The sequence below is a fragment of the Entelurus aequoreus genome, linkage group LG01 (genome assembly GCF_033978785.1).
Source record: "Entelurus aequoreus isolate RoL-2023_Sb linkage group LG01, RoL_Eaeq_v1.1, whole genome shotgun sequence".
Lineage (NCBI taxonomy): Eukaryota > Metazoa > Chordata > Actinopteri > Syngnathiformes > Syngnathidae > Entelurus > Entelurus aequoreus.
This window is the reverse complement of record NC_084731.1, coordinates 3,998,309-4,013,684: the sequence shown is the minus strand read 5'-3', so window position 1 is coordinate 4,013,684 and position 15,376 is coordinate 3,998,309. Positions and strand designations below refer to the sequence as shown.

At 39.5% G+C, this 15,376-nt stretch overlaps 1 protein-coding gene across 4 annotated transcripts in view; it reads left to right on the top strand.

Annotated features, from left to right (window-relative positions):
• The window catches only part of LOC133647083 (calcium-dependent secretion activator 1), a 316,166-nt gene that overhangs the window by 169,406 nt on the left and 131,384 nt on the right, over positions 1 to 15,376 (top strand). For 3 of the 4 annotated variants that reach the window (XM_062043190.1, XM_062043182.1, XM_062043172.1), the window contains 2 exons: positions 2,376 to 2,499; positions 10,931 to 10,999. In XM_062043190.1, the coding sequence (XP_061899174.1) occupies positions 2,376 to 2,499; positions 10,931 to 10,999 (193 nt within the window). The remainder of the gene's footprint in view (positions 1 to 2,375; positions 2,500 to 10,930; positions 11,000 to 15,376) is intronic. The other variant, XM_062043199.1, reaches the window with a different exon arrangement.

Here is a 15,376-nt window from a genome sequence, read left to right as displayed (position 1 = left end):
GAGAAACAATTTTGCGCCCCTTCACACTCTCCACCACAGGTTATAACTGTACCGCTGCATAACATTAACATTAAAGGCCTACTGAAATGAATTTTTTTTATTTAAACGGGGATAGCAGATCCATTCTATGTGTCATACTTGATCATTTCGCGATATTGCCATATTTTTGCTGAAAAGATTTAGTAGAGAACATCGACGATAAAGTTCGCAACTTTTGGTCGCTGATAAAAAGGCCTTGCCTGTACCGGAAGTAGCGTGACGTCGCAGGTTGAAAGGCCCCTCACATTTCCCCATTGTTTACACCAGCAGCAAGAGCGATTCGGACCGAGAAAGCGACAATTACCCCATTAATTTGAGCCAGGATGAAAGATTTGTGGATGAGGAACATGAGAGTGAAGGACTAGAGTGCAGTGCATGACGTATCTTTTTTCGCTCTGACCGTAACTTAGGTACAAGGGTTCATTGGATTCCACACTTTCTCCTTTTTCTATTGTGGATCACGGATTTGTATTTTAAACCACCTCGGATACTATATCCTCTTGAAAATGAGAGTCGAGAACGCGAAATGGACATTCACAGTGACTTTTATCTCCACGACAATACATCGGCGAAGCACTTTAGCTATGGAGCTAACGTGATAGCATCGGCCTTAACTGCAGATAGAAACAAAAGAAATAAACCCCTGACTGGAAGGATAGACAGAAAATCAACAATACTATTAAACCATGGACATGTAACTACACGGTTAATGCTTTCCAGCCTGGCGAAGCTTAACAATGGTGTTGCTAACGACGCCATTGAAGCTAACTTAGCTACGGGACCTCACAGAGCTATGCTAAAAACATTAGCTATCCACCTACGCCAGCCAGCCCTCATCTGCTCATCAACACCCGTGCTCACCTGCGTTCCAGCGATCGACGGAGCGACGAAGGACTTCACCCGATCATCGATGCGGTCGGCGGCTAGCGTCGGATAGCGCGTCTGCTATCCAAGTCAAAGTCCTCCTGGTCGTGTTGCTGCAGCCAGCCGCTAATACACCGATCCCACCTACAGCTTTCTTCTTTGCAGTCTTCATTGTTCATTAAACAAATTGCAAAAGATTCACCAACACAGATGTCCAGAATACTGTGGAATTTTTCGATGAAAACAGAGCTTTTTGTATTGGATTCAATGGTGTCCGAATACTTCCGTTTCAACGATTGACGTCACGCGCATACGTCATCATACATAGACGTTTTCAAACGGAAGTTTCGCGGGAAATTTAAAATTGCACTTTATAAGTTAACCCGGCCGTATTGGCATGTGTTGCAATGTTAAGATTTCATCATTGATATATAAACTATCAGACTGCGTGGTCGGTAGTAGTGGGTTTCAGTAGGCCTTTAATCCAATATAGTAATGCTGCCTGAGGCTAAACCAATCAGTGGCTACGACACTGAACAGTGCGCTCTGATTGGTCTCGTGGCCAATACTAGTGTTGTATTAATATTTCTAGTTCATTCAGCCATTTTTAATGCTTGAAAATGCTTAATTTTGGCCAAAAATACCTAAAATATCCTATAAATTTAGAAAGAAAATCCATGCTAAAATGAAGTTGCCAACTTCAAAGCGCGATATGGCGAGGGACAACTGCACATTATTAATACATCCCCTAGCAGCCAGCAGATACCATCATTTTGTGCCTTTAGTCATTCATTAGCTCAAAGACGATATGTTTATTATTTTTATAAAAAATTGCTGTCTTGAGCGCGGATTATCCCTTCCTCATCATCTTGTCATATTGCACTGATCGCCTCCTTCTGACTGTGGCGCAGTCATTTGTATTGACCTGTGCCGGTTTGAACGTACTAAAACGTGTAAAATATAAAGGCAAGATCATTTCAGGTTTGATAAATCACATTGCGAGCGCTATATGATTGATGACAATCAGCATATATACTGCATACACAAATTCTGCTCTTTTAAGAGCTGCAATCCTCAGTGCAAAAGTTTAGTAGATCAGCCTTGCGTGCGATCAAGTGTGCACATATTTTAGTACACACAAACCTTTAGTAGATCAGGCCTTCAGGTGGGACGGTATAGCTCGGTTGGTAGAGCGGCCGTGCCAGCAACTTGAGGGTTGCAGGTTCGATCCCCGCTTCCGCCATCCTAGTCACTGCCGTTGTGTCCTTGGGCAAGACACTTTACCCACCTGCTCCCAGTGCCACCCACACTGGTTTAAATGTAACTTAGATATTGGGTTTCACAATGTAAAGCGCTTTGAGTCACTTGAGAAAAAGCGCTATATAAATGTAATTCACTTCACTTCACTTCACTTCAGTGCATTGTGGTTATTTAGTGTCAAAGACAATAAGTCCTTCCTTCCTTCCTGAAAGGTTCTGATGAAAGATGTTGTCACTCCGGTCCCACAAGAAGAAGTGAAAGCTGTGATCCGTAAGTGTCTGGACCAAGCAGCTTTGGTCAATTACCAGCGCCTGTCAGAGTACGCCAAACTAGAAGGTGAGTTACTCCTACAAATACTGGATGACAGTGATTTGAGAGAATCAAAATGTACAGTAGATCACAAGGAATCATACTGTACGTTGTTGCTTTGGTAAAGAAAGTAAAAATGCATTCAATTATCCTGTAATCTCTTTGCTGGCTTCCACTTTGCCTTAACTTCTATTTCAGCTGAGTTACGCTGGCTCTATCTCTTACTGGTCTTGCAGCTGAATAGATGCTCCCTTTCCTTTGGCTTGTTCTCCGGTGACTTCCATACTCACAATTTTCTTCTCCTTGTCTGTTGGTCCTTTCTCTGCACCTGCTGCTGTGTCCAAGCAGGAAGGCCAAGAAACAAATAATTATGAGACTCCCTGCTGTTTTCTTTAGTAGACATCATAAACATGTCATTAACATCACATCATTCCGTTTAACAAGAACACTCTTATAAATAAGAGTAGCAGTAAATATAATTGGACTCCTTATTATACTGTAAGGGTCTGATCTGTTAAGAATAACAAGTACTAATAAATAGTGTATGCAAAGTATATGTGTGTGTACTAGGGTTGTACGGTATACCGGTACTAATAAAGTACCGTGGTACTAATGTATCATAAACTGTACTATACTGCTTCTGAAAAATACCGGTTACCTTTTTTTTTTTTACGGCATGACTGCGCCGTCGTCACGTCGTGACATTGCTGGTTTTACGAGCAGAGGAGCATGTTTGGCAGCGCACACGCAGGGAGTACTTACAAACAGACACGGTGTGTAGACAGAAATGGGAGAATGGACGCATTTTGGCGTAAAAACTAACGATAAAGGTGAAGCTATAACACTGAAACGCCCTCAGGAATCTTTAAAACATGGCTAGTCAGCTAGCGGCTAACATCCATCTACAGTCGGCATTGTTTTAGCTACTTCTAAATCACTAATCCTCGCCTCCATGGCGACAAATAAAGTAAGTTTCATCAGTGCCGGATGAAGCCTAGCTAAACATTCTTCTCTACACACCGTAGGAGGATACAATAGCTCACCGCTAACAACACGCTATAGCTCCTGTATGTAAAAAAAAATCCCCTGGGTGGATCTACACCTGACATCCACTGAAATGATACCACGTACAAGAGCGTATCTAGTTGATAATACAATGATTACATCGATATTTGTTATCACCACAAAATTTTTTGTCCTTTTTTTTAAATGTATATTATGTTTATAAACTCAGGAAATGCATCCCTGGAAACAGGAGAACTTTAATTATGACCAATGTATGACCCTGTAACTACTTGGTATCGGATCGATACCCAAATTTGTGGTATCATCCAAAACTAACGTAAAGCATCCAAACAACAGAAGAATAAGTGATTATTACATTTTAACAGAAGTGTAGATGGAACATGTTGAAAGAGAAAGTAAGCAGATATTAACAGTAAATGAACAAGTAGATTAATAATCCATTTTCTACCGCTTGTCACTCATACTTTTTGACAAAATAGAATGAGAAATGACACACTGTTACTGCATATGTCAGCAGCCAAATTAGGAGCTTTTGTTTGCTTACTACTAAAAGACAAGTTGTTTAGTATGTTCACTATTTTATTTAAGGCCAAAATTGTTCTTCAATTCCAAAGGGAAACATATGTTTGTTGTTAAAATAAAGCCAATAACACCATTTTTTGTAGTCCCTTTAATTTTGAAAAGTATCAAAGTATCGAAATAAATGTCGGTACTGGTACCCATACCAATTACATTGGTATCGGGACAACCCTAGTGTGTACTATTAGTGGCCGTGTTGCGGGTGATCTACTAAGACTCCGTGTACAATTGATAAGAAGTACAAATGTGGTGCAGACCGCCATATTTAAACAAGGATTTACTACCGGCTGTCACCATGGAGACACTCATTTACTGCATAACCAGGGTATCATACTCCAACCTGTGGTGTTCTCTTATGTTGTGAAACATGCAACACACAACTTAAATCTGCACCACCTTTTCTCAGTTTTTTCTAAGATTTCTCCGGCTTATTTTGTAATTGGTGCTGCCTATATAGCTTGAATTCGCAGCAGTTTTTTGTGACGTTGTGGCCAAAATTGCAATGTTTTGTGGATTATCTATTTTCATTAACCTTGGATCAACTTGTGATTTTATGCTTTTGTTAAGTGTTCCTTGTAACCTTAACCTAAAAAAGCACAGGTTTGAACGGAAATTTTAAAACACTGTATTGATATCTTACTAGTTTTATACCACACAGACTTAAAGTAGACACTAGAATGCAGTAAAAGCACATACTCAAAAGTCATTGTCAAATTACTCATAAATATTGATATCGGTCAATCTTCAAAACTCCAATATCGTTGTTATGAGAAGTGAAAAAGTTGTGTTGAGCCATCCGTAGAAGACATGTCTAATATATTTATGTCTGACCGTCCAAATATGTTGACATGTACTTTGTCGTATCCGTCGTCTGTCCCTGGACCAATTGCTTCCTTCTAGCCAAAGTGACCTCAGCAGTTTATTCTTAACTGTGCCATAATACTTATAATACAATACAATACAAAAACCGTAATGCAAACAGGTTTGAAAAATCACATTGCTGGATTATATAGAATTGCATCTCCTCCCCCAGTATTGTGTTTTGATAATCAGCATACATAGCGCATACAAACGAAGACAAACATGGATTGTGCTCGTTATTTTGTTTATTCACCAAACGGAATCCTCACTGCTTGGGCTTAGGAGATCAGCTTTGTGTGCGCTATCAAATTTTAACGGGTTTTAGTACACACAAACCTTTAGTAGATCAGACCCTTGAGTGCTCTGAACAAGACTAAACTTTTCCTAATTTTCCTTTGGTGTCGTTTTGTGTTTTCGATTGAAGGTTACTTCCTGCATATGATGATGTCCTAAACATATCAGCATGTATTCCAAACTGCAGACTATTTGTATTTAAAGAAATCAAAGCCTCGTAAAAGCATGAGAAATGGTTAAGATGATGTCTGTAAAGAAAATACCACCTGCTTGAAGAAAAAAACTTTGCGAAACAAACTTGTGTTAATTGTTATTATCTCAGAAGAGTAAATCCCCTCTTAGTGCTATGCATGCAAACCTTTCAGATCGAACCCTGCTTGGTGGAACCAATGGTTAATCCAAATCAGACGGCCTAACCATCACCAAGCAACCATCCTGTGAAGTATTACAGTCCTGTGGACTCATACCGACAACACTTTGACAGTTTGTTTTCTTTACTCCCAGTTTGTTTCTCTAACTAAACTTTTGACCTTTACGATGCTCAGTCTCTCCAAGAATTTGCGATGTCGTGGAAATTTGGGCCAATTGAAGCAATCCCAGTGAATTATATGCAGCCTCGCAATTTAGTCCAATCCCCACAATTTACATGGCCATTAAGGCCAATCAGCCACATTGACACCAATCAAATTTTTCTTGTAGCAGCGCTCAAACATGCATGCCAACTGTCTGATCAAAACTTACAGTATGTTTGTCTCTTGTGTAGACCAAGCAGGACCTACAACAGTTATCAACTCTTTATTGATTCATCTGCACAAGTGTCCTCCTCCCGCATAGCTTTGACATACATCCTGTACCCAGTGGCGTGCGTTGAGGTTAATGTCTGGTGAGGCACTGCATCATCACAGTCAGATTTACAAACATATGAACCCTAAATAGTATCTTATTCACCATGTGATTGGCAGCAGTTAACGGGTTATGTTTAAAAGCTCATACCAGCATTCTTTACACAACTGTAGCACACAAAAAAACACATTTAATAAAAAAAACATTGTGGTCTTACCTTTCTTGCTGGACATCCACACAGCCAGCCTTTGCGTGTGTACCACGCCGTTTGAAAAGAACGGGTCTTCTGTCCCGAAGTCAAAAGCAAACCTTTTAGCTCCGGCGTTGGTCTACCTTTAATTATTACCTCCTGCTTCGATTGAAAGTCCAGTTTAGAAAACTGTTTTATTTTACATATGTAATCTTCCATGTTTTTAATAAAAGTCCAGGCGAGAGGAAATAAACAATCGCTGCACTAATTGACTTGCAAACTTTTTTTTTTTTTTTTTTTTTTTTCTTCTGCGGCGAGGAATGATCTCTGGGATCACTACCGCCCTCTACCACCAGGAGACCGGATTACTGCGAGCCTCAGACAGTACGTCTTTTGCAGCAGTTTTATGAATGCTCAGCACAAGAAATACGTTACACACATACAGCTGTTGACAAAATACACTGTACATTATATACCTCAGCTAACTAAACTATTCCATAGTTTAGTTAGCTGATATAATTCATATAGCAATACAGTCTCACTGCACAGCAGCTCAGCAGTTAGCCGAGTCATTGTGCACAATCCATGTTGAGGCACAAATCAGTGACGTGCCTCAACTGGCTGCTGATCACCGCACCGTCTCTTCTCAGTGTCTCTTCTCAGTATTTGAACGGCTAATGTGAAAATAAAAATAAAAATAATCTAAAACTGGTGAAGTTAAATGGAAAATGACTTTAGTATAATCACTGGATACATATAACAATTAAATTTTTTTTTTTTTCTTTTTACATTTTTTTTCTTTCCATGATGGCAGGTGAGGCCCCGCCTCCCGTGCCTCTAGTGACTGCACGCCACTGCCTGTACTGATCTACAGCATTAAGCCTTCTGGGTAATGTAGTTTATAAACATTTACTTCCTGGTTGACATGTATTTATATATATTTTTAAAATTTATTTTATCCAGTGTAAAGGCAATTAAGAACATATTTTCATTTGCAATGCTGGCCTTGCAAAGAAGCAGCATTTGCATGCTAGAGATGTTAATGTGTGATGATAATCTCTCACCGTCTCTCATTTACCAACAAAAATAAGTGCTATAGTTCGCTCTCAAAAGTTCACAAATGCTTGTAACGTGCGGCGGAAAATATGTTGGAACATAAATGACTGTTTAAGAGGGTCAAACACTTTTCAAGGGTAAGACATACACGGAGAATGTCTGCAACTTGTGGACGACCAAGCAGACAGCCAACAATAAGGAAACTTTAGTGGTGTTTCTGTTTGTAATTATAGTTATTACTATTATTGGTTATAATTCATTAAAACAGAACAGTAATTGAGCAGCAATGAGCTTCAGTTTGTGCTTTTACTGCCTTCTATTGTTTAATATTAAGTCTGTAGTATAAACTTTAGCCTTGAAGGGCATTCACACTATATTTTTCCATCCATCCATCCATTTTCCTTTCGGGGTCGCGGGGGGTGCTGGAGCCTATCTCAGCTGCAATCGGGCAGTAGGCGGGCTACACCCTGGACAAGTCGCCACCTCATTGCAGGGCCAACACACACAGACAGACAACATTCACACTCACATTCACAACCTCGGGCCAATTTAGTGTTGCCAATCAACCTATCCCCAGGTGCATGTCTTTGGAGGTGGGAGGAAGCTGGAGTACTCGGAGGGAATCCACGCAGTCACAGGGAGAACATGCAAACTCCACACAAAAAGACCCCAAGCCCGGGGATCGAACCCAGGACCTTTGTATTGTGAGGCACATGCACTAACCCCTGGCCACCGTGCTATAGTATTTTGCACCAAAATTACATATTTTTATTATTATTCTTCCGTAGTGTTTTTCGTCCGCTTCTAATTTGTAAACCGTTCATCCGATTGATGCCGTTCAAGCGTCAAAACGTTCAGCACTTTCAGGACATGCAGGGTCATTCAACAAACGTTACACAATATTGCAGGTTTTACAGATAATCATAATTTTCATGTTTTTTTTGCACTTGTTTTCTTTTGACTACTCCGCCCACATTTTTCAACTAATTCAAAACATTCCACCATTAAAACATTTGTCTTGATTAGGACAATAATACTTGGTATTTTTTTAACCCCCAAAATGTTTTGTTTTTTCTGTATTCACGATTTTCCATAATATTGGACAATACAATTGGTACGCATCCCACCATTTTTAGTTACGATTGCTTTGTTTTTCCTCCCTGAAAATAACATTGAATGCAAGTAAATGTTCAACACTATCGTAAAATACATTTGTTGAAGTAAAAAGAAAAACATTTATTTAGTCTGAAATTAGCAAAAAAAATCATACATTTGCGGAAATGCACTTTGGGTAATGCGGTCATTTTGACCTTTTGCATTAAGATTAAACATTGGCAGCCACCTTTGTATTTCAATCAATAGTCCCTTTAAGTGCTCATTTGCAGTATGTTAATGTTAGTTTATTTACGTATTATAACTTATATTTTGTTTTTATTTTGTAACATACTTTGTGTGAAGCTTCACATTGAAGTAATTTTGTAAAGGCAAACATTTAGCAGCAACATATGTAACGGTGCATTATGTCATATTGGGTGACATGGATTCAAGCTCAAGATGGATATAATTTAGACTATGGCCTCTTTATCTTCCCTGGTTTAAACTTTTTTTCTCTAACTGTTTACTTGCATGCAATCAGGTAACATATTTTATTATTACAAATATGTTAATATATCCTAAAATATTGCTGAAAACATAATGTTGCAGCAAATAATATGGGTCTGGGTAATCAATCAATTAAACGGTTGAATATTTCTCTTTAACAAAACAAAAGTTGGACACCACCTTGACAGCTAGGACGTTTGGCCGAATGGATAACACATTTGCCTTTCACCCAGGTAATGTGGCTTCAAATCCCAAAGGGACCAAATGAACAAATCTTTTAAAAATAATGTTACTTCTTTGAGTCATATAGTTTAATGCCAACTATTAGAACATACATTTATCATTTCTATAGTCATAGTACATTTCAGTATGGTTTCCGATCTTCAACGTTAAAGCGATTTCAACATTGAAATTATTCCTACCATCAAAGTAATTCTATATTCCAACCATTTCACATACCAACTGTTTCTATCCTTCCTTCTATAGTCCACTATCATTTCAACCAGCATTCTTCAATATTCTAACCATTCCTAAAATATTTTATTGTAAAAAATATGTTGATATATCCCCAAAATTAACTGAAAAGATTGTACTGTTGCAGCAAAGAATTCTAGGTTATTAGATGTCACTTTCAACGGCTAAATCGCTCCCTTTATCATTCAAAGTTGGCTATTATTTTGACAGCCAGGTCGTTTGGCTCAGAGGCTAATTCTCATGCCTTTCACCCAACTGATATGAGGAAGGGACTTAAAAAACAAATATTTGCAAAAAATGTTTACATCCATGAGTCATATGAATAAATACATTTTATTGTAAAGAAAAAACATTGATTTATACTTGAAATTTGCCAAAAAGGTGGTCCTGTCCAAAGCGGCAAACTGGTTTGACATCCTATCTGTTTAGGACAGTGCATGATTGGCTTTCAAGCAGGAGGACCTGGTTTAAATCCCCAACCGCCCGAAAGCATGGACTCACCCACGAGGGTTAATTTTGTAAGTTCATTCTGGGACGCATACTTCCTTGGCCAAAGTTGCAGCCATTCTCATAGTTTAATGCCAACTATTATAACATAAATGTTTTATTTCTAACTTCTAAGTATGTTGCAGTACAGTTTACTATCTTCAACATTCGAATTTGTCCTATGATCACAGCATTTCCACATTCAGCCCATTTCACAGTTAAACCGTTTACACCTTTCCTTAAAAATTCCACTCTCAATAAAACGAGCATTCTTCAATATTTAAACCATTCCTACTCTTCATTGAAACATTTGACAATTATTTTAGATTCCTTCCGCATTTCAGTTTGGCTAAAGCATTTGGGGCATTCACACAAAAGTTATAGTCAATTAGTAATAATATTACTTATGATTAAATAAAACAGTACAGCAATTGAGCAGCAATGAGCTTTTAGTATGTGCTTTTACTGCCTTCCAGTGTTTAATTTTAAGTCGGTGTAGTATAAAACATGAATTTGTTTTCCAATTTTTATTGAAATCCTGCACTTTCCAATGTCAAGGTTACAGGAAACACTTAACACATTGATAACAAATTCATAAAATCACAAGTTGTTTCAAAGTTAGTGAAAAAAACAACAAACCATTGCAACTTTTGCCACAACTTCCTGACAAAGCTGCTGAAAACTCAGGCATTTTAGGCCTTGAAAATCACAAAAAAAATAGCCTACCAAATCCTGGAGGCACTGACAAATGGATATGATGGACAGAAGGGAACATTTGTACATAATCACAATCCCCCTTGAGAGTTTTTGTACACAACAACAATCCCCATTATTTCCTGTATTTCTTAAAGACGGCGTTATAAAGATGATAGTAAATTTAAATATGTAGACCTAAAGAGTGAACGTGTACTAACAGACAATGCGTTAACAAGCAGATGTGGTTTCAAAGTGGCCCTAAAAACTTTGGTCAAACCCCACTGACCACTACGGCCACCCTTCTGACCCTGGCCTGTCGCATGCCTCGGTATCCTCCCTCTTTCTCTGTAGGGAAAAAGAGAGAGATGTACGAGCATCCCGTCTTCTGCTTGGCGTCTCAGGTGATGGATTTAACCATTCGTGAGTACTTCCCTCATTTCCCAGCTGCCCCATCTTCTACCTCTGTCCCCGACACCATGTTCCTTTGGTCCTGCTAGCAGCATGCACTAATCCAAGTGACCTCACAGTGTTGCTTCAGTTTGTTCTTCCAGTCTGTAGCGTCTGCTTCTACACTATCTGCCTTTGAGCTTGTTGTTCCAGACATTGTCCGTTTGCGACTTGAATGCATTTTTACTTTGCTTGTGTGTTGATCTGTTTTAGTGTTGAACGTCATGAAAAAGGAGGATTAGTTAATTCAGTGCAATCTTTTTCTGCTCAGGCAATCATCGTACAAAACATCAAAGTCAAGATAAGGGGATGTGTTTATTTTAATTATATATTTTTTACATTTTAGCTTGTTGACACTTAAATGTTACGCCAGCTGCTCCTTTAGGAAATGAGAAGTATCACCTTGTCACCTTGAGGTTTTTTTTAAAAACTGTAATAATCAATTACAGTTTAACCATAATTAAAATCTTAAAAGGTAATACTTACCATTGGGAATCATACCGCGGTTTATGGTTACATCCCTTTTCAATATACTGTAATGACAGGTCTTTTTTAATGTAATCTTCAACAACTGTTGGTACTCACAATGCATATAATATAATCTTTTAAAGGTATTTTATTCTTACAAGTTTAGTTTCTAATTTTGTGTACTGAATACAAGAAACTTAACATGTATTCAATAAGAATTACAGGTATGTCATTATTTTTTTTATTCAAATGCAATTGAAGTTTTTTGTGTTTTCTTTTCTTTGCTTTGTTTTTGCTTTTTAACAATTGCTTTCTCATTCTGCTAAATGAACACAAAAGGGCTAACTTCCTTTTCTCCTTCCTTGTAATCTGTCTCACACAGCGGCAATATGTTAATCGCTGGTTAATAAAGCGATTAAAACAGCTTCAATGGCTGTTGTAGGATTACATGGTTTTGACTTCATTGAAATGTTGTATATTATTCCCCTAGTACAGGGGTTGGCAACCCGCGGCTCTTTGACCACTCTGATGCGGCTAGGCTGCATACTTGCCGACCCTCCTGATTTTCCCGGGAGACTTACAGATTTCAGTGCCTCTCCCAGAAATCTCCCGGGTCAAATATGCTACGGATTTCACCTCAACAATAGTAATAAGGACGCATTTAACGCCCTCTACATCCTGTACAAATGGCGTGCCAGCCCAGACACGTAAGCGACAGCAAGGCATACTTGGTCAACAGCCATACAGGTCACACTGACGGTGGACGTATAAAACAACTTTAACACTCTTACTAATATGTGCCACACTGTGAACCCACACCAAACAAGAATGACAAACACATTTCGGGAGAACATCTGCACCGTAACTCAACATAAACACAACAGAACAAATACCCAGAATCCCATGCAGCCTTAACTCTTCCGGGCTACATTATACACCCCCGCTTACACCAAACCCCCCCCCCCCCCCTCTCACCTGTGTGCGTTGGTTGAAGTGGGCAGGGTTTGGTGGTAGCGGGGGTGTATAATGTAGCCCGGAAGAGTTAGGGCTGCATGGGATTCTGGGTATTTGTGCTGTTGTGTTTATGTTGTGTTACAGTGCGGATGTTCTCCCGAAATGTGTTTGTCATTCTTGTTTGGTGTGCGTTTACAGTGTGACACATATTAGTAAGAGTGTTAAAGTTGTTTTATACGGCCACCGTCAGTGTAACCTGTATGGCTGTTGACCAAGTATGCCTTGCTGTCACTTACGTGTGCAAGCAGAAGCTTCATACAACATGTGTCTGGGCTGGCACGCAGTTTGAACATGCTGTAGAGGGCGTTAAATGCTGTGCCATCACGGCACGCCCTTGTTATTGTTATATGGGTGAAAATCAGTAGACGTTCGAGAGAATAGTTGTCCTAATATTCGGAAGTCTCCCGGAAAAATCGGTAGGGTTGACAAGTATGACGCTGTCAAGCGCCATTCATATAAAACTTGCGGGCCGCACTAACATTACATTTTCATATTAGGGTGCGGACCGCAAAATAACATCTCGCGGGCCGTGTGTCTGGTTTATATATATAGCACAAAGCAAAAAAAAACTTTGTATGCAGTGTTATTTCATTTTAAATTTCAAAAGAGTTTTGTGGCTCCCATTGTTTTCTTTAATTTGTGAAACTGGTCAAAATGGCTCTTTGAGTAGTAAAGGTTGCCGACCCCTGCCCTAGTAGTAGTTATGTGACTGTCACTATAGAACTTCACAGGTGCAGCTACCGGTTTGTTTTTAGTACACTGGTTAAAATTCCTACATTACACTGTTTTCCCCCCAAGCCAGTCTGTGGTTTTGTCTTTAAACAGCATCTTCGACTCTGATGTCAGAATATTGAAAGAAACTCTGCTGTTTTTTGTTTTTTTTTTGCTTCTGGTGATTTTCATTGTTGAAAATTAAGATCACTTTGTTTTTTAATTTAAAATTTACATTTTCAAAATGTAATTGAAACAAGCTAATATTTTTTTTCAATTAATGAAATGAAAATGCAATGACCAAAAATATACAATGACAGAAGAGCATAGTAAATTCAGCTTTCATTATTTATTCCTGTTTCTTCCAGTGTTCTTTTGTGATCGTTGCTTTTGAGTCCAATGCAACATTTGGATCGAGTCTCACAAAAAAGACACAAATTATGTAAAATATGCTACTCTAAATGCATACATTTCCTGACAAACTTTGTTCAATTGTGATTTGTACACCAAAGGGATCATTTGGCATTATAGTGTCCACTCGAGCAATTACTTGGGTTTGTTAAGGCCAAACTAACATGAGGCTTTTGGAGTCGATTGATTTCAGAGAAAATAAGTCAGCCTGACGTTTTGTGATTACAGAAACTACACTAGCAAACTCTGATACTACTTTCACTCACTGGGATGACAGACACCAGTAGGCCTTAACAAGTTCCAATTATAACAGGACAGATGTCCCATTCTGTGGAAGCTGTCAGCCATGTTCACTTGAGCTCCTGCAGGCAAAAGATCAGCCAGTTGTGTTGTCCTCAGCATCACTGAACCATTTGAGCGTTGCCAGTGAATGGATTGAATAGTTGTGACCCTCATGTGGCCAGTTCAACACCAACAAAACACAGGCGTATACTTTGTGATGATTTTATACTCAATAATTCACAGAAGTAAAGTAACATATGTGGTTATTGCTTTGTTACTCTAGATTATCTACAGTAGTCGTTAGTTAGTTTGTTAGCAACATAGTTCAAAAAGTTATTTTAATCAAACTTTCAGGAAAGTGTCCAAAAAGGTATAAGGAACAAGTCACTATATTTTACGTCATGACATTAACTTTTGTGTAAATTAAGAGCCTCAACGTCTGTGTGTGTGTGTATTGTAAAGGCCCGCCTCAATTCAAATATGTTATTTGTCGTGTCTCAACATTGAGGTCACAAAGGCAGATTTTGAGGACAGAAAAATATGTTTTGAAACCACAGACATTACATTTTGAAAATACATTAAACTCACGCGACGTTTTTTTGAGTGAATGTGAATGTTGTCTATCTATCTGTGTTGGCCCTGTGATGAGGTGGCGACTTGTCCAGGGTTTACCCTGCCTTCCGCCCAAATGCAGCTGAGATAGGCTCAAGCACCCCCGCGACCCCGCACGGGACACGCGGTAGAAAATGGATGGATGGATGAATGTATTTTGTGCACAATAAAAGTGTTACTTAAAGGTGCCATATGTAGTAATGTGGCCAGAAATGGTACTGCAATCACAGTCAAAATTCTGTAGATCCGGGAAGGCAGCAAGAAGTCCAGGGGAAGTCCGGGGAGACGAGACACACAGCTCAAATCCAGGAGACAGAGAGGAGCTGCGAGATGACGACACAGGACAAGACACAATGAGCACAGAGGAGGGGAAACAGAGAGCGAGTAGGCACATGGAAAAGGAAGCTAGAGATATGTGGGCTTACTGTACAATACAGGTAGCTACGTTCTGGCATTGCACGCAGGACGCACTGGTCTAAGTAGTGTGTGGTGTCCTCATCAACGTCAGGTGTGTTGATTGGTGAGGGAGAGCAGCTGCGCAGGGGTGCGGCCGTGGCTGGAGAGCAACGCTCGTGGCCGTGTCCAGAGGCGCGCTCAGAGGAGCGCAATAAAGACTGCGCAGCCACATGCGCTCAAGCCGTAAAAGTACCCCCCTCCTTATGCGAGGCTCCCGATGAGCGTCAAGGTGCATCAGGTTTAGCCCGGTTGAAGTTCTCCAAAACCCTCCCAGTCGACCAAGTAATGGAACTCCCTGCCCTGTCGATGAACTTTGAGGATCTCCTTTACAGTCCAAACAGGGTCACCATTCTCGAGAACCCTCCGTGGAGGAGGAGCAAGGACAGGGGGTGAGAG